Source organism: Rhinolophus hipposideros (genome assembly GCF_964194185.1).
Source record: "Rhinolophus hipposideros genome assembly, chromosome: 5".
NCBI classification, from domain to species: domain Eukaryota; kingdom Metazoa; phylum Chordata; class Mammalia; order Chiroptera; family Rhinolophidae; genus Rhinolophus; species Rhinolophus hipposideros.
In genome coordinates, this window is record NC_138051.1 from 92,616,696 (window position 1) to 92,639,607 (window position 22,912).

At 51.5% G+C, this 22,912-nt stretch overlaps 1 protein-coding gene across 1 annotated transcript in view; it reads left to right on the forward strand.

Annotated features, from left to right (window-relative positions):
- Window positions 1-22,912, forward strand: part of RIN3 (Ras and Rab interactor 3) — a 115,701-nt gene that overhangs the window by 81,817 nt on the left and 10,972 nt on the right. Inside the window, exons 5-7 of the mRNA XM_081047998.1 lie at window positions 1,001-1,092; window positions 6,482-8,050; window positions 9,541-9,849. Of these exons, the coding sequence (XP_080904124.1) occupies window positions 1,001-1,092; window positions 6,482-8,050; window positions 9,541-9,849 (1,970 nt within the window). The remainder of the gene's footprint in view (window positions 1-1,000; window positions 1,093-6,481; window positions 8,051-9,540; window positions 9,850-22,912) is intronic.

The window sequence follows — 22,912 nt, forward strand, 5'->3', positions numbered from 1 at the left end:
TATGGCTGTAAACGGAGGAACGGGCCTTGAATGCCAGGATGACATCTAGAATTGGGACCACCCATCCTGGGGCTCCTGCAGTGCCATATTCTCCTTCCTGGCCCCTTGAAACCGCCCTGGACTGGAAGTTCAGAGGCCGGAGACGCAGCAACTACCTTCAACTCACCAGATGGCCTTGATGTATTCCTCTCCCGCTCTGCACCTCAGGTTCCCCATCTGCACAATTAAGGGGGAGAGTATCTGAGTCCCTTCTGGAAGATCTCTGGAGAGATCCCTGAACAGTTCCCTGTGCAGACCAAAGGCAGCAGATAGCGCTGTCTGACTGTGCGCTCACTGGGCGATGTCTGACTGTTATGCTCACTGGGGGAGGCCTGACTGTGCGCTCACTGAGGGAGGCCTGACTGTGCGCTCACTGGGGGAGGCCTGACTGTGCGCTCACTGAGGGAGGCCTGACTGTGCGCTCACTGGGGGAGGCCTGACTGTGCGCTCACTGGGGGAGGCCTGACTGTGTGCTCACTGGGGGAGGCCTGACTGTGCGCTCACTGGGCAATGTCTGACTGCGCTCACTGGGCGAGGCCTGACTGTTATGCTCAATGGGGGAGGCCTGACTGTGCGCTCACTGGGGGAGGCCTGACTGTGCGCTCACTGGGGGAGGCCTGACTATAAGCTCGATGCACCTCTCAGTGTGTCACTCACTTTACCAAGACTAGTGCCTTTGGTGGAAGCTCCCTGGGCTTCCCAGGCCAGGACAACTGGGGAAAAGCCATGACCCACCCCTGTCCCGCATCTCTGAGTCCCTAGTGCGGACATGGGACCTGGGCGCTCCCTTAGCCGCAGGGCTCTGCCCCTCCACCCCAGAGAATTTTCCAGTCTGCGCAGAGACCCCAGCAGCCAGTGGGGTTGCTGGGATTCTTCCTTTGTGGGCAGTGAGTTTGGGGCTAACGATAGGACACGTGGATCCCTCCCCAGACGTGACCGCCAACCCCTCCTGTCTCCACAGAGACTTACTGCCCTTCACGCTGAGGCTGCCCCAGGCCATCGTTGAGGCCAGCAGCTTCACAGACCTCAAGACCATCTCCAACCTGGGCCTGGGTAAGTCTTCCCCGGGGAGCAGGGGAGGTGGCAGGCCTTGAGGAGACGGGGCCCTAGAACCACCCCTGCTGACCACCTGTGCAGAGGGATGGCTCCTCAGGCTGAGACCAAGCTGGACCCTGAGTCCCAGCTCTCACAGGACACCCGCACCCCTGCCCCAGGCTGCTGAGCTCCGACAGCAGGGAGCTTCAAAATGGCACCTTTGAAAAGCTGCCTTGGTCTGAGGCACAATCTTGTTGGGTCTGAGGGAGCGGGGGCTGGTCAGGGCCAGCACAGCTGACCTATGTGTTGTCAGGCTGTGGCTCCGGCTGAGGCAGAACCAAACATCATGGTCCTCAGTGGTGGCCAGAGAGGTGGGAGCCAGCAGCCGCCACAGCCCCAGCCTCCCCTCATCAGAAGGGACAGCAGAATGAACATGCTCATGAACTAAAGTGTGCCCCTGCCCCTCTGGTCTGCCCCCTGCCCAACCAACTGACCCTAAGCACACCCCTCCCTGCCCCCTACCCCTCTGACCTTTTGAGGGATGCAGAGGGGAGAGGAAAAGTAAGAAGAAGAAAAAACAAGAGTGTGTCTGATCCCAGCCCTTCCACATAATAGCAAGAAGTGCTCTGCGAGGGTGAAATCGGCCAGCGCTGACCTCTGACTCGAGCCTCGCCATGCTGGCCCTTGGGAAGCCAGGCCAGCCACCTCTGAGGGATCCAACTCCTAGGCAGAAGGCAGGCCATGTCAATGAGCAATGCAGTTCACCCATAAGGCTTTATCAAGATGGAACCACCCACGGGACCCTGCGCCACACACGGCTCAGCACAATGCCTCGGACAGGGCAGTGCCCTGTGCACCAGTGCTGGCCGAATGGAAGAAGCGATGACTGAAAGGGCAGGACCAGATCGGAGAGGAGCCTGGGATCAGAGAAGACACCCCCTGGTACTCAGGCCAGACCTCAATCCACCACCCAGAGGGGCCTCCGAACAGCCATGCAAGAGATGCCACAAGGAAGCTTATAGTCAAAGATGAGGAAATAGGAGTTGCCAGGCCCTGCCCTGAGTTCACCTTTTTACCTGCACTGACTCATCAAACCTTCAAACAGCCCTATAAAGTAGGTTCTGTTATTGTAATCCCTACTTTATGGCAGAGGAAACTGAGGCACGAGAGGTTAAGTAACATGTCCAGTGGCACAGCTGGGATCTGAACCGGGGATTTACCTGCAGCCCCCTCCACTCTCTCTTGCTGCCCCTTACCTCTTTACCTGGACTCTCCTAGGTCTGATTTGCCCAGTTTATAAACTTTAGGACCAGTTTTCAGTTGATATTGGAAATAAACGCTGAACTTCGCCCCCAGATATTTTAGTTGTTGGGCCCTTACCCTCCCAGAAGTTTGAATTAGAACGGTGACAGTTTTGTAACTCACACAGTTCAAATGACATCCCCCCTGAGGTCTCAAATGGTGTGGATGACACTTTCATTACAACGCACTTAGCGCTGTCTTGTGTAATCCTTGCGTCCTCCTTTTAAAGATAAAAACGATCAAGTCTTAGAACAGCTGAAAAACTTGTCAAGGTGCCCCAGGTGGGAGAGGAACAAAGCTGGGATGTGCACTGAGGGCTTTCTGCCTCCGCACCCCACGACCTTCTCAGTTGTCTTTGCAATGAGTCATCAGTGGCCAGTCTGAGGCCCAGTTGGTAAGAAAAGTGTGATGGATGGGCTCGGGCTCGGGAGGCGGGTCAGTTTGCAGCAGCCGATGCCCCACTGTGGGGTTCAGGCAGGCACCCCTGGGACATTCCTTTCTGGAACAGACAAGCCTTTCTATCCTGGGAGAGCTTGACCTCAGGGAGGATGAAGGCGGGAAGGGAGGTTGCCATCTGGGAAGCCAGTGGCAGTTCCGATTCGTCTGTCAGCACTTACTGCCTTGAGAAGGGGATTTAAGTGACGCCCCCTGGGGACTCGTCAGTTTAGGAACAAGAAGGTTCTGATTAGACCTGATGTCCAAGGGCTGAAGGACGTAAAGCGAGGTTCATCGGAATAGTTTTTCCCTGGTTCAGTGCATCCCCAGAATGGATGGAGAGGGAAAAGCAGAGTGAACATGATCCAACTGAAGTGTGCTCTGCGCTGTGCAGGCCGGGACCTCGCCTCCCTAACCCTGCAGTAGTGACCATAAATATACAGCAAGCAGCATTTGCCAGGGGCACACAGCACTGTGCCCAGCCTGCACGTACTGTTCTAGACGAGGCACTCTGGGGGCAGAGAACTGAAACCCACTGAAGCTAGCATAGATTAAAGAGGACTTAATGAGGGGACACTGGGGCATCTCCCAGAAACGGAGCAGGTCAGCCGTAGCAGCTCCCCACAGATACCGGCCGGCTCCTGGCCGCCGCACCCAGCGTCCCCGTTGACTCCCGTTCCTGCTTCCCCACCCCTCCACCAGCCAGGCTCTGACTCCAGCGGCCAGCCCCACCTCATGATCTTGCCACTGCAATAAGTTTATGAGGCATATGTGTTTCCTATCACTGGTGTCAGCAGTGTCCTTTTTCTGGCATTCTAGTCACTTTTTACAAAATGAGCAGAATGTAATAAATATCTGAACAGTTTGCACAAGGCCTGCTGTTCAGACACGGATGATGTCACTGAAACGGAGCTATTGACTTACACCAGAACGTTCACGCGTGAGCTGAGAAAAGTCCAAGTTTGGCCTTGGAAAAGCCAACATTTGAAAAGAGCAGGCTATACAAGAATAGTCCTGGGGCTACAAAACTAACACGGAGCAATTCAGCACTAAACTATATGCAGCTGAGCCTAAATGCGAAAGGAGTCTAGAGAAAGCTGTGGTCACTAAGGGTTAAATTTGCAGACGTCCTCAGACATGTTTGCCATGCATATATGTTTAATACTTTAAAAATATGTTTAGAAAAGGCGTATGTTTTATAGTCCATTCAAGTTTGCATGTCATTTGCTTTTTCCTTTCCATAGTGAGAATTTTCCTAGTTATTACAAATTCACTGAAAACTCGAATTGAGTGACTGTCCAACAGCCCATCTTTGGGATGCCAAAATACTTATTCACTGAACTCATTGGACTTTTGAGCTGTTTCTATGGCATCCGGAATATTTTGCTGCATTTACTCCTCCCCTCTCTGTCCTGCCACTAGCCCGGGCTCTCCAAGAGTGAAACCTTCATCACCTGTGCCCCAGCACCTGGCCCAGCTCAGTCCCTCTGCGGATTGAAGGAATGGACATCTGGCAAGAGGTATCCCGCAGAGCCAGCAAAACTTTCCTCATCCTGAAGGCAGCACAGAGGCAGTGAAGGCAGGGGCTCTTAGGGGAACACCGGCCGCTAAGTGAAGGCCTGGCATGGTGCCATTGGGCACAGACGCCCACAGCTTTGCCAACCCCTAGGATTGCATGACAGTGTTCTGCTTTTCCTCTGGCCTCGGCATTCTGCAAGCAGCAGAGAAAGTAACCTACTTCCTTTTTTTGTGTGTGAGCATAAAGCCCTGTACTGCTACTGCGATTCCCCAACAGGCCCCCAGGAACCTAAGGTACAGCCCCTCAGATCTCAGCAGCTCATGGCTGTGATGTGCACAGAACTTTGCAAATTGGAAAGAGTCACATGAAAGTTTGTCATCCTTGTTACTGTGGAGACAGCTGGCTGGGACAGCCAGGCTGCCAAGACACAGGATGTCTGCCCAGAACCGGGCTGAACCGTGAGCCCGAACGTCCTCCCCGTAACGGCCCCACCTCAGAAGGGATGCCCACGGCTCACTTTCAGTTTCCCAGCAACCCCTGGGATTACACCCTGCTCACCTTGACTGAGTTATCTTCCCCTGGCCAGCAAGGGGGCAAACGTACACATCCCTGAACGTACCCTTCTCTTAGGGCACACGTGCACACGCTGCCCTCGGCCATCTTGAGGTGTCTCCTGTCTGTCAGTGTCAAGAGCCTGTTGTGTTCTTACCACATCACCAGTTCTGGGGTGCACGCCACCCTGCAGTCACTCTTGCTGGCAGAGTAACCGAGATGGGAAGTGTCGCAAGTTCCAAGGAAGGAAAGCCACATAGCACAGCGGCTGAGCACACAGGCATTAGAGCTAGTCTGACCCGCTTCAAATCCCAACGCACCCGGTGACCTTGGGCAAGTGCTTCACTCTTTCTGGGTCTCTTTATCTTCATCTGCGTTACAGGGACAATGTCAGGACTTACACCACAAACCTGTGGTCGGCGATCAGTGAGAGCACCCGTGTACAGCAGGAGGCCCCCACCCCTGAACTCAGTGTGTGCTGGCTCCCGCTATCGTCCTGTGTGGGATTTGGGGGAGTTTTCTTACTGATGACTCGCTCCCACAAGTACGGAGCTCGGGAGAGAGTGTAGAGGCCTGGCCCCACCACTAACAAGGCAGTCTGTACTATGGATCTCTAAAATGAACAGGGAACAAAGCCTGGTTCCCTGTCCCAGGAGCTGCCTGAGTGAGCTCAGTGGCTGCAGCCGACAGAAATTGTTCTCAAAATGTTGTGCCCTGTGCCCTTTTTAGAGTCCTGAGCTTCCATCCGATTCTCCATAGGGCTTGGGACCCAGAACTCAAGAACTCCTGAACTAAGGGACCCCCTCATATCCTTTCAGCATGGATGTTCCGTGCCCCTCACCCGGAACAAGCCTGGCACTGACCAACAATGCCTGCGTAGGGATAGACAGGCTTTGGTGGCTGCAGCCATGGGCTGAGTCCATGAAGGCTAGGTCAGGAGAAAGGCATGTGCTGGAACCTTAGCTCAGCAGTGCAGGAGCCCTGCCATCTGACCCCGTCCCCCTCCCACTGGGGGCATGGGGCAGCTTCCTATTTTAAGTTTGAGTTTGACCAGAGTCAGAATCATTTTGCTGTGGGCAGGCATTCCCCACTTAGATGGTCAGGTATGAGCTCACTAGCCACAATCCATACGTTTGTTCTTCCTGCATAGAACTGTAGTGGCCAAAATAGGCCGAAAGTACCAGTTGGGACCACCATTCTAGAGCTGGTAGGTCAAGTGGCCACCCAGCCGGTCATCAGCAGGAACTCTGGGCTTTCTGTCCGCTCTCTCCCCACAGGGCCTACACCCTGTGTCCCTGGTGCCCTCCATGGTGGGCCCTCCCATGCCAAGGTACAGAGCTGAACCGAGCCTGTCACCACCGCTCCCTGGCTCCACCCCAGCACTGTGGGGGAGGACCTCTTGGGGCTTCCCCTCTTGAGGCAGGAAGTGGTGGTAAAGTTTAAAACAGTCCAAGAGGGGAAAACAACTCTGGGAGACGTGAAGTAAACGCGGTGACGGCTGTCCCTGGCCCTGTGCCCTCCCTGCCCACAACACCATCCCTGGCGGAGCAGGGGGCCCAGCTCCAGGACTGACCACCTCTTCCTCTCTTCTTTCTACAGGCTTCTGGGACTTCTCGCTGAATCCCCAGCGAGCAGGGGGCAGCCCAGCAGAGCCCCCAAGAGATGCAGCCCCGGGAGCACCCCCAGCGTCCAGCCTCAGGTCCGCTTCCCAGGAGGAAAACTGCTCCTGTGAAATTGAACTCTCCATAGGAAATGACCGCCTGTGGTTTGTGAATCCCGTCTTCATCGAGGACTGTGGCAGCAGCCTGCCTGCTGACCTGCCAACCCCTGGTAGCTGCCCTTCCCACTCGCTGCCTCCCACCTCTGACGCTACCTCACCCACCTCCAAGTGGGCCCCTCGACGCCCAGCGCCCCCTCCGCCAAAGCCCACTCTGCCTCCCCCCAGCCCTGCCCGGCCTCCTCCGCCCCCTGCTCCAGCTCTGGCCTGTCCTCTGCCCAGTTCTCCCCCAGTGGCTCCTTCCAGGCCTCCAGAGGGCCTTCCTCCTGCAGCCCCGGCACCTGCCCCTCACCTGGCACCCCATGCCCCAGGCCCTCCAGACCATCCCAGCCAGCCACCCATGACAACCTGCGAGAGGCTCCCATGCCCCCCAGCAGGTCTGGGTCCCCTCAGGGAGGAAGAGATGAAGCCGAGGGCAACACCCAGCCCCTTGCAGCAGGCCCCCGCCCCTCCAGCACCGGGGAAGAAGGGCCTCCCTGCTGCTCCTCCCAGACGGCGAGTCTCGGAGAAGGCGTCCCTGGAGGAGCACAGTGCAGGGGAGGTGGGCAGGGGCATGATGGCAGAGAGGGACCATCTGGGGCCGTCCAGGGTATCCCCGCTCAGCCTGCCTCCCCAGGGGAACTCAGACAGTCCTGGGGACAGACCTCAGAGGACCACAGAGCAAGGCCAGGAAGCAGTGGCCAAAGCCAGTGACCTTGGCAGCCTGCCAGAGTTACCAAAGAAGAACCTGCACCCCCCAGTCCCGCCTCCCAGGAAGAAACGGATCTCGCGACAACTGGCCTCGATCCTCCCGAGCCCCTTGGAGAGCGCGGAGCTCTCGGCGGAGGAGGTAGCCCCCGAGAAATCCACGCCCGGCCCGCCCACGGAAGGCCGAAGCCCCCGCTCCCGGGCCGGGACTCAGAGCCCACATGCCCAGGCCGGCGACGCCGCCCACAGCGCTCCCGAGTTCAAGGGCTCCCTGGCCTCCCTGTCGGACAGTGTGGGCGCCCCCGCGTCCGGCACAGACCAGGACTCCTACTCCACCAGCAGCACGGAGGAAGAGCTGGAGCACTTCAGCAGCCCCAGCGTGAAGAAGTCCTCCATGATCCTGGGCAAGGCGCGGCACCGCCTGAGCCTCGTGAGCTTCAGCAGCGTCTTCCAGGCCTTCCTGTCCAACGACCGCAAGCTGTACAAGAGGGTGGTGGAGCTGGCCCAGGACCAGGCCTCGTACTTCGGCAACCTGGTGCAGGACTACAAAGTGTACAGCCTGGACATGATGGCGCGCCAGGCCTCGAGCACCGAGATGCTGCAGGAGATCCGCACCATGATGACCCAGCTAAAGAGCTACCTGCTGCAGAGCACCGAGCTCAAGGCGCTGGTGGAGCCCGCCCTGCACTCCGCGGAGGGGCTGGGTCAGTGCTGGGGGCCGGCGGGGGCGGGGTCAGGCCCAGGGAGCGGGGCGGGGCGGAGGGTGCATCCTGCATAAGCCACCCTTTCCCCAAACTCACCCCACTAACAGCCTGGCCGTTTTGCCTCGTGCTTCCAAGTTCTGCCATGTGCCCAGTTAGATGACGGAAGAACCTCAACCCGTATAAGTGGTTGGGCGGGGCGCCATCCTCAGGATGCGCCTGCTTTCATGGGGGAGACGAGTCACAAGGAGCAATTTGAGGCAAAAGAAGTACTAACACGTGTGGCTGCTGAGGGCCAGAGTCAGTGCGTGCCGGACATGCGAAGTTTCTCAGAGATGAAGGAACCCTGAGGGCCGGGCCACCACCCTCTCCTTTTGCTTTTGAGGAAACAACAGCTGAGACCCTCCCCTGAGGACAAGGTAGAGCCAAAAAGACTTCCCAAGAATATTTCCCTACTGTCACCCAAGGCAGCTGAATGTCACCCTGGTGTCAAGTAGATATGGGTTCAAATCCTAACTAGCTGTGTGACCCATATCACCAGAGCCGGGGTTGGTGCATCTGTAGAGTGAGGATAATGGCATGTGCGTTGCCGAGTTGCTGGGAAGTCAAAGCTGACTGCCTCCCATTCCACTAGATGATCAGGGCGCCTCTTGGACAAGATATTTGGACAGTGAAGGAATAAGCCATGTGGATAGCTGTGAAGTGACTTTTCCAGGCAAGGGCATAGCAGGTGCAAAGGCCCTGAGGCAGGAGCATGCGAGGCAGGTGGTGGAGCAGCTAGGAGACCAGGATGGCGGGAGCAGCATGAGCATAAGGGGCGTGAGAAAGCTCGTGAGTTAGAGGTCACAAGGACAGATCCCTGAAGAGCCTTGAAGGGCACAGGGAAGACTTTGGCTCCCATTGTCTGTGAGTTGGGAGCCATTGACAGGGTTTGAGCACAGGAATGCCATGGTCAAATGTACCCTAACAGGATTACGCTGGTTTCTAGAAAGGGCCAGAGCAAGAGACTTCTAACATAACTCAGGCAAGAGATGATGCAGGGTAGCCCAGGTCAAGGTGGTAGCCTTGGAAATTGTGAGAAGTCAGGTTCTGTATTCTTGAGTCTAGAGCAAGTAGATTTGAGATTGAAAGGGAGACATCAAGATAATTCCACCATTTACTGGGCATCCAGGCCCTCCACATACAGCTGCACAGGTTATACACTGCACAACTCCCACGTGAACAGTGCCCCCTGAAGTTGTCAACTAGTAGGCAGCTCTGTCAGAGTTTCATCTGTATCAGGCCCTGTGAAAAACAATAGGATGTAATGTGTCAGCCCAAGGGTTCCTGAGCCAGTGTCTTCTCAGTGTGGCTTCTCAAGTGTAACTGCTGGGGCTATGAATATGTTTTTCCCGGGATCAGAAGATGGTAATAGCCATAATGTCAGGCAACAAGGCCTGGTGGCAGGATCCTGCCACTGGTGTCCTCACCCTCCCATTCTCACCCTCCTACAGAAGCGATTATAGAGTCCGCCTTGTACAAGTGTGTCCTGAAGCCCCTGAAAGAAGCCATCAACGCGTGCCTGCATGAGATCCACAGTAAGGACGGCTCGCTGCAGCAGCTCAAGGACAACCAGCTGGTGATTCTGGCCACCACCACCACCGACCTGGGCATAACTACCAGTGTGCCAGAGGTGCCCATCATGGAGAAGATCCTGCAGAAGTTTACCAGCATGCACAAGGCCTACTCGCCCGAGAAGAAGATCTCCATCCTGCTCAAGACCTGTAAGCTCATCTATGACTCCATGGCTCTCGGCAACCCAGGTAGGTGGGCAGCCAGAGGGGCCTGGGCTCAGGGCTCTCTCCAGGCTGCGATGTGACGTAGGTCTGGGACGCCTCCCCAACAAGGCCTCCAGAGCCTCTGGAAGGCACTAGGGAAGTCTTTACAGATGAGGCCTGCTGGTGCAGGACTGGGCGTGATGGGGATGGAATTGCTGGCCACCTCTCAGGGGTTACCTGGGCACTAGGAAGAAGGCCATGGTTGGCTGAAGGCCGGCAAGGAAGCCAGCCCGTACCAAGCCTTTGTGTGAATTACGAAAAGACGCAGTATTAGTTTCTTAGGGCCACCGTAACAAAGTACCGCCAACTGGGTGACTGCAACAACAGAAATGTATTTTCTCACAGTTCTGGAGGCTGGAAGTTTGACGTCAAGATGTCAGCAGGTTCATGCTCCTTCTGCAGGCTCTAGGGAAGGATGTGCTCCAGGCCTCTCCCAGCTTCTGGTAGTTCCTTGGCTTGTGGCAGCACAACTCCCATCTTCACATGGCATTTCCCCTGTGTGCACGTCTGTGTCCAAACCTCCCCTTTTCATAAAGGCATCAGTCATATTGGTTTAGGGCCCGCCCTACGCCAGTGTCACCTCATCACAACCAATTACATCTGTAGCAATCCTGTTCCAAATAAGGTCACATTCCAAGGTACTGAGGGTTAGGATGTCAACATAAGAATTGTGGAGGGACTCAATTCACCCCGTAACAGCCACCTCAATCAGTTAGCATTAATTATGGCTCACAAGTCGGTTGGGCAGTTGTGCTGATCTGCTCAGGCAGGCCTGAGCGTGGCGGGGCTAATTCGTGGGTCTGTGGTCAGAGGAGAGTGTTCAGAGGCTGGCTGGTCTAGCGTGGCCTTGCTCAGATGTTGGGTGGTTGACTGGCTGTTGACTGGTCTGGAATGGGGGTGACGGGGCCATGCATTTCTCATTCTCTGGCAGGTTAGCCCGGGTTTGTGCCCATGCAGTAGTTGATGGTCCAAGAGAACAAGCAAAGGCCGCGAGGCGTCGGAGGGCCTGGGCTTGGAAGGCATGACACCGCTCTGACATACTGCCCTGACTTGTTTACTCACAAGACCAGCCCAGAATCAAGGGGTGATGAACGAGACTTCCCCTCCTGATAGGAAGAGCTGCAGAGTCTCATTGCAAGGGGTACAAATGTAGGAAAGGGACTCATTGGGACTGTTTGTGATCCTTTTATCACAGCGCTCCTCCAAGCAAACGAGAACAGGCATCACTGCACCATGATGCCCACTTTAGTGAACAGAATGCTGGCTGGATTGTATCCCCAATCACCCCTTCAGTGGGATGGTCTTTTGCAGTAAGCAACCTGTGTAACTGTACATGACAATGGAGAGTAATGGAGAGTAGAAGGATAATGGAGAGTAGCCACACTGGCTTGAGTTCAAAACAGTCAACTGGCTGTTGACTGGTCTTACTACCTGCATGACCAGGAATGATTTACTTAACCCCTTAAGGCCCAGTTTCCTCACCTAAGGAAGTGATTTCACAAAGAGAGGAAACTAAAACCCCTAATGGTGAAGAAGCCACAGTCAGTCACTTGTGAATTTTGGAAATAACAGATGTGAAATGTCGACCTCAATCCACAGCACCTCACAGGCTCAACCAGTAATGGCTGTTTTAGAAGAGGGCTTTTCTCCATCTCCCTTACAGATGAACAGGCCAGTTCGGCCACAGGCCAACAGAAAGCATTGTTAGTATGTGACCGGGGGGGATGGTGTAAGGTCCTCTCACCCTGCAAAGCCCCCTTCACAGACCTTCCCCATCTGACCTTCTAATTTGGGGAGTCACTTCTCCCTGAACCATGTGGGGCTCAAGGTGATACAGGGCCAAGGGCTCTACAGGCCCTGAGATGTTATCGGGGAGACAGCTTCGGGCCTGAGATTCTCAGCAGGTCCCAGTTTACTCAGAAAGCTTGGTCTTCCTAGAATTCTTTTAAATACCCAATCTCTTGGCAGTAACTTCAAACACGATGATTTCGCCGATGGTGAATTTGCTTACTGAAAACCAGAAAGCAGGGAATGCGGGGAGAATGGCTGATTTTGAGAGAATAAAGAAAAGTAATTGCTTAAGAGGGCATACCTGGCACAGCATGTGAAAGAACGGACCAAAGTGGGACGCTCAGTTTCCCTATCCTCAGTGGAGGGAGGCTGGAATCTCTCTGATGATCCAGAAACCAGCCCGAGGAGGAAGACTCTGAGCCCAGAAATTCAGGGTGGGGTCAGGGCTCCCTATAGACATGTTCTCCTCCCACTGCTGGATGAGCACTGGACTGCGAGTCCAGCGGCTCCCAAGCTCAGCGCTGCCCACAGCAGCCCAGGGCTGCCCCACTCAGAGCCTCATTTTCTTCTCCTGGGAGGAAGTATGTTCTGCCAAGAAGAGCAGGGACTTTGGGGTTCATTCACAGGTCTGGGTTTGAACCCCAGCTTCAGTGCAAGGAGTGGGAGAGCATATAGAAAACACCTAGAAGGCATAAGCCCCAAGGAGGTACTTACCTGCCAGTGCCTTGGTCTTCTCACTTATAAAACGCGGCTGGGAACACCTCTCAGTGCTATTTTGAGAATTGGAGGCAACCAAGTATGTGTGAGAGTCCAGTGAATATTAGCATGCAGGAAAGACTGCCTCCCCACCACGTTCCCAGGAATGTAAAGGCTGAACCCACTCAGTGGTTTCCAAGCTGGGTTCCAGGAGGCACCCCAGGGGCCCCCAAAGGGACACAAGGCACGTTGGGCCCCATGCTGGCTTCAGTCCAGACAACCTGCCTGTCCCCGGTTTTACACACAGGGTTCCGCATGGGACTGTGTGTGAAATAACTGGTGCTGCTACTAAACTCTTTAGTGTTTTTTTAAGCTTTCATTTGGAAATAATTTCAGACTTCAAAAACTTCAAGAATAGAAACAGTACATTAAACTGGGAATAGCCATATTCTTTGTGAATTGTTAGTATCTTGTTTTGCATTTGCTTTATTATGTATGCTTTCTCTGTGCATTCTTAATTTTTTTTTTTTTTTGAATCATATGAGGGTAAGTTACATTCATCTGGGCCCTTGACCCCTAAACACTTTCCTAAGAATAGGGATATTCTCCTACAGAACCACAGTTGTAAATTTACATTGATACCATATTTTTATCTAACTAACCCACCATCTGAATTCCAGGGTTGTCACTTGATGCTTTTTAGCATTTCCTCCTCCGGTTTTTTGATCCAGTCAAGGTCAGGTATTATGTTTAGTTGTCATGTGTCCTTTATCTCCTTTAACCTGGAACATTTCCAAACCTTTCTTTGTCTTTTATGACATTAATATATAGGAATTACAGATTTCCCTCCCCACCCCCCACTTTTTTTTTTTAACGGAAGTTCCTCATTTTGTGTTTGTCAGACATTTCCTCATGATGAGGTTATGCATTTTCAGCCAGATCTCAACTGACTCTTAAATTCTCCTCTGACTTTGATACTCAGTGATCTTATGATCTTAGAACCAGGCCCTCTACACCAAGCATGCAACTCACACCTCTCTCCTGCCAGAGGCTTCCAGCAGCTTGCGAAAGTGTGGTCTGCAAATCAACAGCCAGGCATAGAAGCCATGGGAGCTGTCGGCAACCCCATGGAGGGCAGATCTTCAGCTTGGGTCCTGCCTACTACCTCCACCACTGACCCACTCTAAGCAGAAAACAGGCCTTCTCTCCCACCCCCACTCGCCCTGCCCACCCCCCTCATCTCTTTTGCATGGTACTGGCAATAGTAACCTGCAGTACGCCCATGGCCCACTTGTGACAAAGATAAAAAAGGGCCTGGCTGCTGGGCAAAGGGCTAAACTTGGAGACACAAGGCCTGAGGTAACTGGCCAGGCTGTCTTTTCCAGAAAGGTAGTTGCTATTTATGCCCATGATACAGATGGGTCTAGAATTCAAACCGAGAACTGTCTCACTCCAAAGCTTGTGGGCTTTTATCTCTATAACAAGCAGCAGCCTAGGAACAGATTCCAAAGTTCCAGAATCGCGGTCAAGTGCTTCCTCCACTGTCACAAGTTTCAGGGCCTGGGTCAGGCAGAGTGTAGAGTTCATGGCCACAGTGGCTTTGGATAAACTTGGCCGTCCACCCTGTAGCCAGGAGCAGACCGTTTTTCTTGGGGATGTCATATGAGACTTGGTGACAGCATTAGAACTTCTAGAGTCATGTCTCGCATTACTTTGACAAACATGTTATTCCCACCTCCTCAGTGTCTAAGACCAGGACTGGGCCAGGGCTGGCCCTACTATTGGGGAGAAACAGATTCAAGCCTAAGCACGTCTCCCTTATATGGGGGATGGAGGGGCGGAGGAAGGAGGAATGCAGTGTGTGCAAATGTGGGATTCTTTCTAAAAGAACACAAAGAACCTTCGTCTAACATAAAGAGCCGCAATATCCAAGAGACCAGTGAAGGTCAATAGTCTGCCTTTTTCCTTTTCTGTTTCTTCAGTAGTCTGTGTAAACACCCTGATACAACACTTCAGGAAATGAAACCTGGCTCCTGATGCTGGCCATAGCCAGGTGGTTGGATGTGGGGACCAAAGGGGTATTCTCATCGTCCCAGAGCCACTCAGGCCTCTTGCCATCCATCTGCCTGGAAGAGACCAGCTAGGAATCTGCAGCTGGTTCAGGCAAGGGCAGAGGCTGGGGGTCGATGGGAGAAGGAAACTTGAGGGAGACCCCAGGAGCATGGAAAACAGGCCTGTGACATTGACTGGGGGTGGAAAGGACAGAGGGAGGCCAGGTCGTTGGTTTGTAAAAATCTGTGTTGTAAAGAATCGAAACTGATTTCTGATGACAAAAGTCGGTAATGATTAATGTTGAAAAAGCGATTAGTATTTTGGTGGATTTCTTTCTGCTGTTTTTGAAACAGATATAGATAGGTAGCTAGATAGATAATTTGTTAAAGAAACACTTGCAGCTATAACAGATAAACCTTGCCATCTCTAACTTGATAGAAGTTTATTTCTCACTCATATAAGTCCAGTTGAATGGAGGAGGGTTGGGGAGGGGGGAGTGGGCTCTGCTCCAGTCATTAAGGGACCTAGGCTGAGGGAGACTTTCTAGGTGCCCCTGGATGTTGACATCCAGGTGAGAGAGAGACGGGGCAGCGGACAGGTGGGCGCACACATTTGGGCCAAGCGTGGAAGTGAAGCAAAGCTTGCTTTTATATCCCACAACAGAAATGGAGTTCAGGCTCTTTAAGATGTAATGGTCTGAGGATTATAAAACATGTTACCCTCTTGTCTTGTGTAATAACGATGTCTAACATTTCTCACTCACCAATAACCCAGCCGGCATCATGCTAATCACTGTGCATCTCTCTTGTTGAACCCTCACAACTACCCACAGGGAGTGAACCCTCTTGTTATCCCCATGTTATAGCCAAGCAAACTGAGGCTCAGCAAGGTTAAGCACTAGGCTCAGGGTCCTACCTGAGCAGGTGAATGGTAGACTTGGGTCAAGTTCCTGTGCTAAACCACTGCATGCACCTGACTTACCAGGGCTTCCTGGGATCAGAAATGATCTCAGAGGAGGTGGGCCCACGTCATGGGTGGCCTCATTAGCCAGGCTGGGACTTTCGGCTTCAGGTCTCCTAGCCCACAGCTTGCATGGCTGGCTGGCTTGCGGGCAGAGCTCTTCAAAGAGGAACCCAGGGACTTGGAGTGATTTCCTCAGGAATGTGGCATTGCTCAAAGCAGAACTGAGACTGAAGCAGCGTCTGCACAAAAAACAAACAGCCAAATGGGGCAGCTTCGGGGGCTCAGCGAGAGAGAGGGGCAGCTTCCCATCTCACGTCAGGGACCTCCGACTGGTCATTTCTCCTCCCCAGACTCCAGTTCCTTCACCTGTGCAAGTGGGAGCTACACAGTAGTTTTCAAACCAGTTCCAGGGAGCTCTCTGGAGGCCACGTAGCTGGGGCCATCTTGCAGGGGAGACAAACAGCAGGCCAGCTCTGATGCCCCCATAATGAATCAACCAGAGAAGCCAGCTTCTATATAAAATACCCCTTAACAAAAGGCTTCCTGTCATGTGGGGCGGCCTGCGGGGTCTCTGGTCCCACTCCCCACACAAGAACGCAGGATATGGCTAGGCCAAAAAGGAACACCCACGGAGCCATAAGTAGGAGAATCATACCACTATAGTCTCCCTGGCGGCATCCGCCTCTCTGCAATCCGCTCTTGCTAGCTCAGCCATCTTCTTGCTAGCCCCCATTTTTCTGCTAGCGTAGCCACGGCAGTTATATAAGTGGCCAATGGCTCACTGGTTACAGCTGACGGCCAACTAGCCACAGCTGATGGCCCAGCCAATTACAGTTGATGGCCATTTACTACCTGAGCCAGCGCCTTTCCACGTGAGGCCGAGAGCCTGGAAACTGCTCTCCTGGCTCTGTCCCCACACTTCCACTGCCAAAGTAAATTTAAAACCTCCTGTTCCGGATTCTTTCTGCTTCGTGCCATCCTGTTTTTGTCACATAGCTTCACTCATTCAACAAACATTTATTGACAATATGGATACTGACAGAAAAACCCAGTGTCTGCTTTTAGGATGGTCACAACTCAAGTGGAAACATAGCATTTAACAGGCGACAACTGCTCAGTGTGATAAATGATAGTCATTCATTCACTTAGCAAAAATATTTATTCAACACCTACCACAGGCACTGGTGAGGCGTTGGATATAAACAGTGAGCACCACATAGTTTCCTCATAAAGCTTCCATTCTAGTGGGGAGACACTAGTAATAAACAAGGAAACAAATACAAAATACATCTTCAGATGCTGAGACATGCTACTAGGATAAACAAAACAGGGTAGGGATCTGGGGAGTATTGAAGGAGTTTGCTTTCCGGGTTGGGAGGTCAGGGCGGGGGACCTCTCCAAGTTAATGTATAATATTTGTTTTTCCATTCTGCAATGATGGGCCAGGGAAGCCCATTATGAGGGCATTGAACCTGGTTAGTGGGGGATGGGGTCTTTGGTTCAGATTTCCTGGAGAAAGGAAGTGGCTTCAAGTGGGAATTGTGGTGCAGGATAAGGGCCAAAGTAAATCACAGCTGTGAGCCTTGTGCTGCCATGGGATTGTTGCATCGATATAAAGCCCACTCAACAAATTTGGAGGAACAGTTATGATGAAAGCTTAGACCCTTCCTCTAGATCAGTGGTCTGCAAACTACGGCCTGCAGGCCAACTGTGGCCTGCCACCTGATTTTGTAAATAAAGTTTTATTGAAACAGCCACATCCATTCATTTACACAGTATCTATGCCTGCTTTTGTTATAATGGCTGGGTTGAGTAGTTGAGATAGAGACCCTGTAGAATTAAAATATTTACTATCTGGCCCTTTACAGAAAAAAAAAATTGCCAACTCTTCTTTTAGATAATGCTTCCTAGGAGATAAAACTTATTTGATGCTTACAGTGGCCCTACGTAACACAGTAAGTTTTATTATTCCAGTTTTCAGAAGAGAAAACTGAGGCTCAGAGTGAGTAGCTCCAGATCACTCAGCTAGTTAAGTGGCAGAGTTGAGGGTTTCCTAATGCAGTGTTCCTCAGTCTGCGTGACCCAGGTGAGCACGCTTCGGCTCATTTTGGAGAGCTCTCCCTCTCCAAAATCTCCCAGCCAATGAAACATGCATAAGGCCCGCAGTGAGCTCTTTAAAAATGAGATTGACTCCCCCCATCCCTGCAGATGGAAAACAGATGTGCCTTTGGTTTAAAAAAAAAAAAAGGCAGAAATCACCAGGAAAATGCAAGCTGCAGCTTAGTGGGGCTTCCAGAGACACAGCCTGATGGACGAGCTCTCAGATCTGCAAACGACAGATATTCCCATCACAGGAGAATTCTTTTGCAACTGTTCCCCAGCATCCCATAGTGCCTGAGACCCCACTACGTGCAGGCTGAGCCCGGGCCTAGGCTCCCGGCTCCATGGGAAGGAGAATACAGCCCTAACTACCCCTGGGATATGGGCTGGGAGCTGGTGCTTGTAAATGCTGCAGGAAGCTTGTGTTTGTCTGCAAGTAGCTATCAGGTCAGAGGGCCTGTGTGAGCATTTCTCACCCATAGCAGGGAAGAGAAACCCACATTGTAGTTCCAGCTCTACTACTGACCAGCTGTGGGCCTTCGAGCAAATTTCTCCCATCCTTGAGCCTCAGTTTCCTCACAGTGAGGTTGGACTTAATAAATCCAAGGCCATTGATGTGCTAAGTCAGCTCATACCAGCTCATGAGAGCTAATTGTGTGGATCTCTTCCCCACTCCATGTTCATGTTGGTAAAAGCTGAAGTGGACCATTGTGGAAATATTTAAACCATGGAAATTGGCAAACACTATAAATCAGGGCTTATTTTTTGCTTTGGTGAGCCGGTTGTTTGGCATTTCCCAGCACACCACTGTCTAAGGCCCAAAGCAGATCCTAGTATCCTCAACTATGGCCCAAACCCTGGGCACGACAGAGTGGTGCCCAGTGGGAACACATGGGGGGTTCAGTTCAATCCGCTGTCTGCATCCTATGCCCCAGGCCCTGTGCTAGGGACTGCAAAGGGATTGGGGGTGGGGCAGAGGTTCCGAGAGGTTCAGTGACTTGCCCAAGCTCACACAGCCTCCATCCTTGCTGTTAGGGAGGTCACAGTTCGAGGGAAAGGGCCGGCACTGAAATAGTCAAGGTGAATGCGAGTTGGAGCAGGAGCCATCCAACTGTGCTTGAGGATGTGGAAGAGGATGAGGAAAAGTTAGTAAGAGAAAAGTAGGAAGGGTGTCCCAGGCAGAGGGAACAGTGTGTGCAAAGGCATAGAGGAGTGAAAGTACCTGTGGAGTTCGGGGAATGGAGTTCGGTAATTCAGCACAGTGGAATGTTATGTGGGAGATTGATAGAGGCAGAATGTTGTTCTGAGTTGAAAGTTGCGAAGTAGAATGTAGAATGCACCATTAGCTTGGGTGGTCCAGGAGAGCTTCATGGAGGAGGCAGACCTTGAAGGAAGAGTGTTGAAGTAGCAGGAACATGGAATTATGGGTGAAAAAAGCTAGATTCAAGTCTTTGTTCATCACATCCTAGCCACGTGACCTTAGGCAAGAAGCTTAACTTCTCTGAGACTCACTTTCCTCATCTGTCAAGTAGACACAAAGGACTCTTAACACGCCTCATAAAGTCGCTTTAGGAATTTATTGATATAATGTTTATAAAATATGCTTTCCATCTTTAAAGAGTCACACGAATATTGGTGCTGTGAGGGCAATGGAAGGCTCAGGCCTGTGGAAGGCAAGGGGAAGGCTTGCCAGGTTGGTGAGTAAGGAATCACCAGGTGATTCATTAGGGAATCACCTTCCCTACTCAGGTGGCTGATTAGGGAAGGACTCCTGGAGTCTCTGTAGAGTCCCCTCTGACTCAATGTCAAGGTAAAGACACTGAGGCCTTGCTGGGAGCTCAGCATTCATCCATTCATTCATTCATTCATTCACCCAGCACCGTGCCATGCTCTGTGTCCTGGGGAGATGGACAGGAGGCGCTCACAGGTAGGTGGGAGTCCCCTGCAGTGGAGTGACTGAACACAACGTGGTGGGAGCCAAGGAGATGGGCTCCAAAGCCCTTCCTTGATAATCAGCCAAGATTCTCAAGAAGAACATGGGAAGAAGAAAAGGGTGAAGGACTTGCCCAGAGCCACAGCCCCCCACGACCCCATCTCTAAGTCTTCATACCTGGGGCCTGAGCTGAACCATCCTGGCTGAAAGTCAGCGTCCCTTTAAGCATGGTTTCTCACCTTGGCACTGTAGACCTTTGGGGGCGGAATAATTCTGTATTGTGGCGGCTGCCCTGTGTATTGTAGGACGTGTAGCACCCCTGGGCTTCATGCCAGTAGCACCAGCACCCTAGTCCTGACAACCAAAAAAGTGACTCCAGACATTGCCAAATGGCCCCTCCAGGGCAGAATCACCCTGGTTGAGAACCACTGCTTAAAAGCAAATTAACTTGCCTGATTGCATCCCTTGGTGAGTTATTAATATAACATTAAAAAATGATGTTCTTGAAAGCAAAGTGAAAATTCAATCAGCTCTACATCAATGCGTGAGTTATAGGTGAATTGCAAAAGGCACAGGCATGACTTTGTTTCACATTTGTGCTGCCGGACTCACCTTGTTCCCTAACTCATAAATCAAACAAGAACAGAATCTCCAGTGTGCCCGGATGCCAATAATTAAATTATAAATATGAAAAACAACTCCAAGCACAAAATAATCTTTCCCTAGGAACTCTTTAGTCATGTCACAGGCTCGTAAAGGTTTATGGGAAGGCTTGCTCCAAAACTAACTAATTCTGTGCAGGGAAGACACAGGAACCTTGGAACACAGGGCCTCAGAACCCAGAGCTGGAAAAAGAATGGATAATCTTCTTTAGTGGGTATTTCCATGGGAGCACATGTAAACATTTCACAGAATTGTCACCAGAGAAATTCTGGTCAAGTTGGTGGAGTAGGAATAATATGTGGTGAATTAAAAAACAAAAACCCATAGGATGTCATGTTTTTTGTGTCAGTTCACACATGACTAGAAATGGAGGTTCACAGAGGGAAAGCAATAAGCCCAAGGTCACACAGCTACATAGTAAGTAGTACGCTGGGACTAATATTGCGGGTCTGTCTGACTCTGCTTTTCAGTGCTTTGTGTTACCAATCCCTTCAGCCTATTCATTTAGAGGTGGGAAAACTGAGGCTACTTGAGAAAGCAGAACATAGTTGTCAGTAAGAGCTCACCTTTCCATATCACTTTATGGGGTCCGATCACTTTCGTATTCTTTTTCTCATTTTATTCTCTCCTAACTCTGGCAGGCCATCAGGGCCAGCATTGTTGGCCCCATTTTGCAGATGTAGAAACCGAGTGTGGCTGGGAAGGCAGGCCACAGGCATGTTCTCTGGAAAACCAAAAAAGGATGAATAGAGACGTAGAGACATGCAAGTCGACCCAGAGCTCACTGAGGCAGTGCTGGTTTGCGCTTCTTGGTGTGTGACCAGCACCCTGTGAAGGCACTGGACATGGGCAGTGGGAAATAATTAATGGGAAAAGAATTCCTCCAAAAGGGCTGTGAAATTTAACCTTGAGCTCCCACCTTTTTTTGGCAGCTTTTTTTATATCCTTTCTTTTACTTACATCTTCCTGCTCCCCACTGGAATCCAGAAAAATCAGATCTGAGGGACAGAGTGGTTATAAAAGGTTTTAGTGAATGAGTGAGTGAATGAATGAATGAATGAATGAGCAAGTGCACCATGGTCTAGCTATTGTGACTACCAACTGGGAGCACTTTGTACTGGGATTTGCAGCTCACGGTCTGTAGAAGTTAGGATATAACTCAGACTGCTGTTAACACACACACACAACACAATGATTTTAAACAAAACTGAATTTATTTCACTCTCATGTACCAGTGTAGGCTGGTATGACACCTCTCTTCTACAAGATCCTCAGAGACCCAAGCTTCTCTCTTATCACTCCACCATCCCCAGGGTTTTCTCCATCCCTTTTAACGGCATGACCTGGAAGCTGAACACATCACTTCCCCCTCAAATCCCATTAGCCAGAACTGAGATATATGGCCACCCCCAGCTGCAAGGGATGCTGGGAAGTGTGGTCTTTATTTTGGGTGACCATGTTCCAGCTTAAAGTGAGTTCTGTTACTATGAAAATAAAGAGCGGCTGGACAATGGGGGGGGGGGGGAGGAAGGTCGTCTCCAGCGTTCATTCCAGGCTAGAATGAGACTAAGCAGCTAAAGAACACAAGACCCTCCTCGGAGGGGTATCCATGACCCCCAGAATCAGTCCCTGCATGGCTACTGGCCTTAAACTGGGAGGGCCCTGAGGGCTGGGACCAGCTCTGACTCACTTCCTCTGTCTCCCTGTGTGCACAGCCCCACACCAATGGCCACTTGTCATAGCTGCCACTTACCACACACTTAAGTGCCAGCCACTGCCCTAAGCAGCACCCAGGGGGCCAGATTTGGGTGCAGTGAATGAGGCACTCACTTCAGATACAAAATTTAAGGAGGTGCCAAAAAACTCAGTAATCCAGATAGTGTGTGTGTGTGTGTGTGTGTGTGTGTTATGTATTCTGTTATTATATATGAGTATGTACATACTTTTTTAAAAAACAGTATAGTGGTTTTAGTGTAGTCACAAAATCGTGTGACCCAAAGTACTTTAATTCCAGAATATTTTTTATCCCAAAAAGAAACTCTGTACCTGTTAGTAGTCACTCACACCCCATTCCCTCCTTCCCCCAGGGCTTGGCAACCGTTAGTCTACTTCTGTGTCTAAGGCTTTGCTTATTCTGGACATTTCCTATAAATGGAATCATGCAATGTGTATAACACGTAGTCTTTTGTGACTTCTTTTACTTAACATGATTTCAAGGTTCATCTATGTCATAGCATGTATCAGTAGCTTGTTCCTCTTTATTACCAAATAATGTTCCATGGAACATTAGTGGGTCGTGACAAATGTGGGTAGACCACATTTTGTCTATTCATTCATCAGCTGATGGACGTTTTTGCTGTGAGAGGCCAACGGAGGGACTTCAGGAAGCTTCTGTAGGAATTCTGTGGGAATTCTTGCTCTCTAGGTACAACCTTTGATTGTGTGTTGCCATATAGTCGTCAGTCTTCAGAGCCAAACTGGGAAGACACATTTTAGGCCCATTTTCCCCTCTTCTCTTCCCCAAGGCACCCATTCCTGTCAGGAGGTTCTGAGCCCTGTGAACATTTCCCACAAAAGCAGAAGTGATGAGGTCTTCCTTTCAGAGGCATTTTCAAAGAAACCCTCGGGAAAGGGCACTGCTTAACCCAAAGAACGAAGGTTGAATGGCGGAGTTTCTGACTTTGTAGCATTGACTGAGGGAGGGCTTTCGTTCATGGCGGAAGCTGTGTGGTTAAAAGGGACAGCATCAGCCAGACTGCTGCTTCTGGGTGGGTCCCTGATAAGTGTGATGTGAACTTGATGGTCAGGCAAAGCAGCACGGGGTGTTGAGGGAGAACAGCTGGGGAAAAG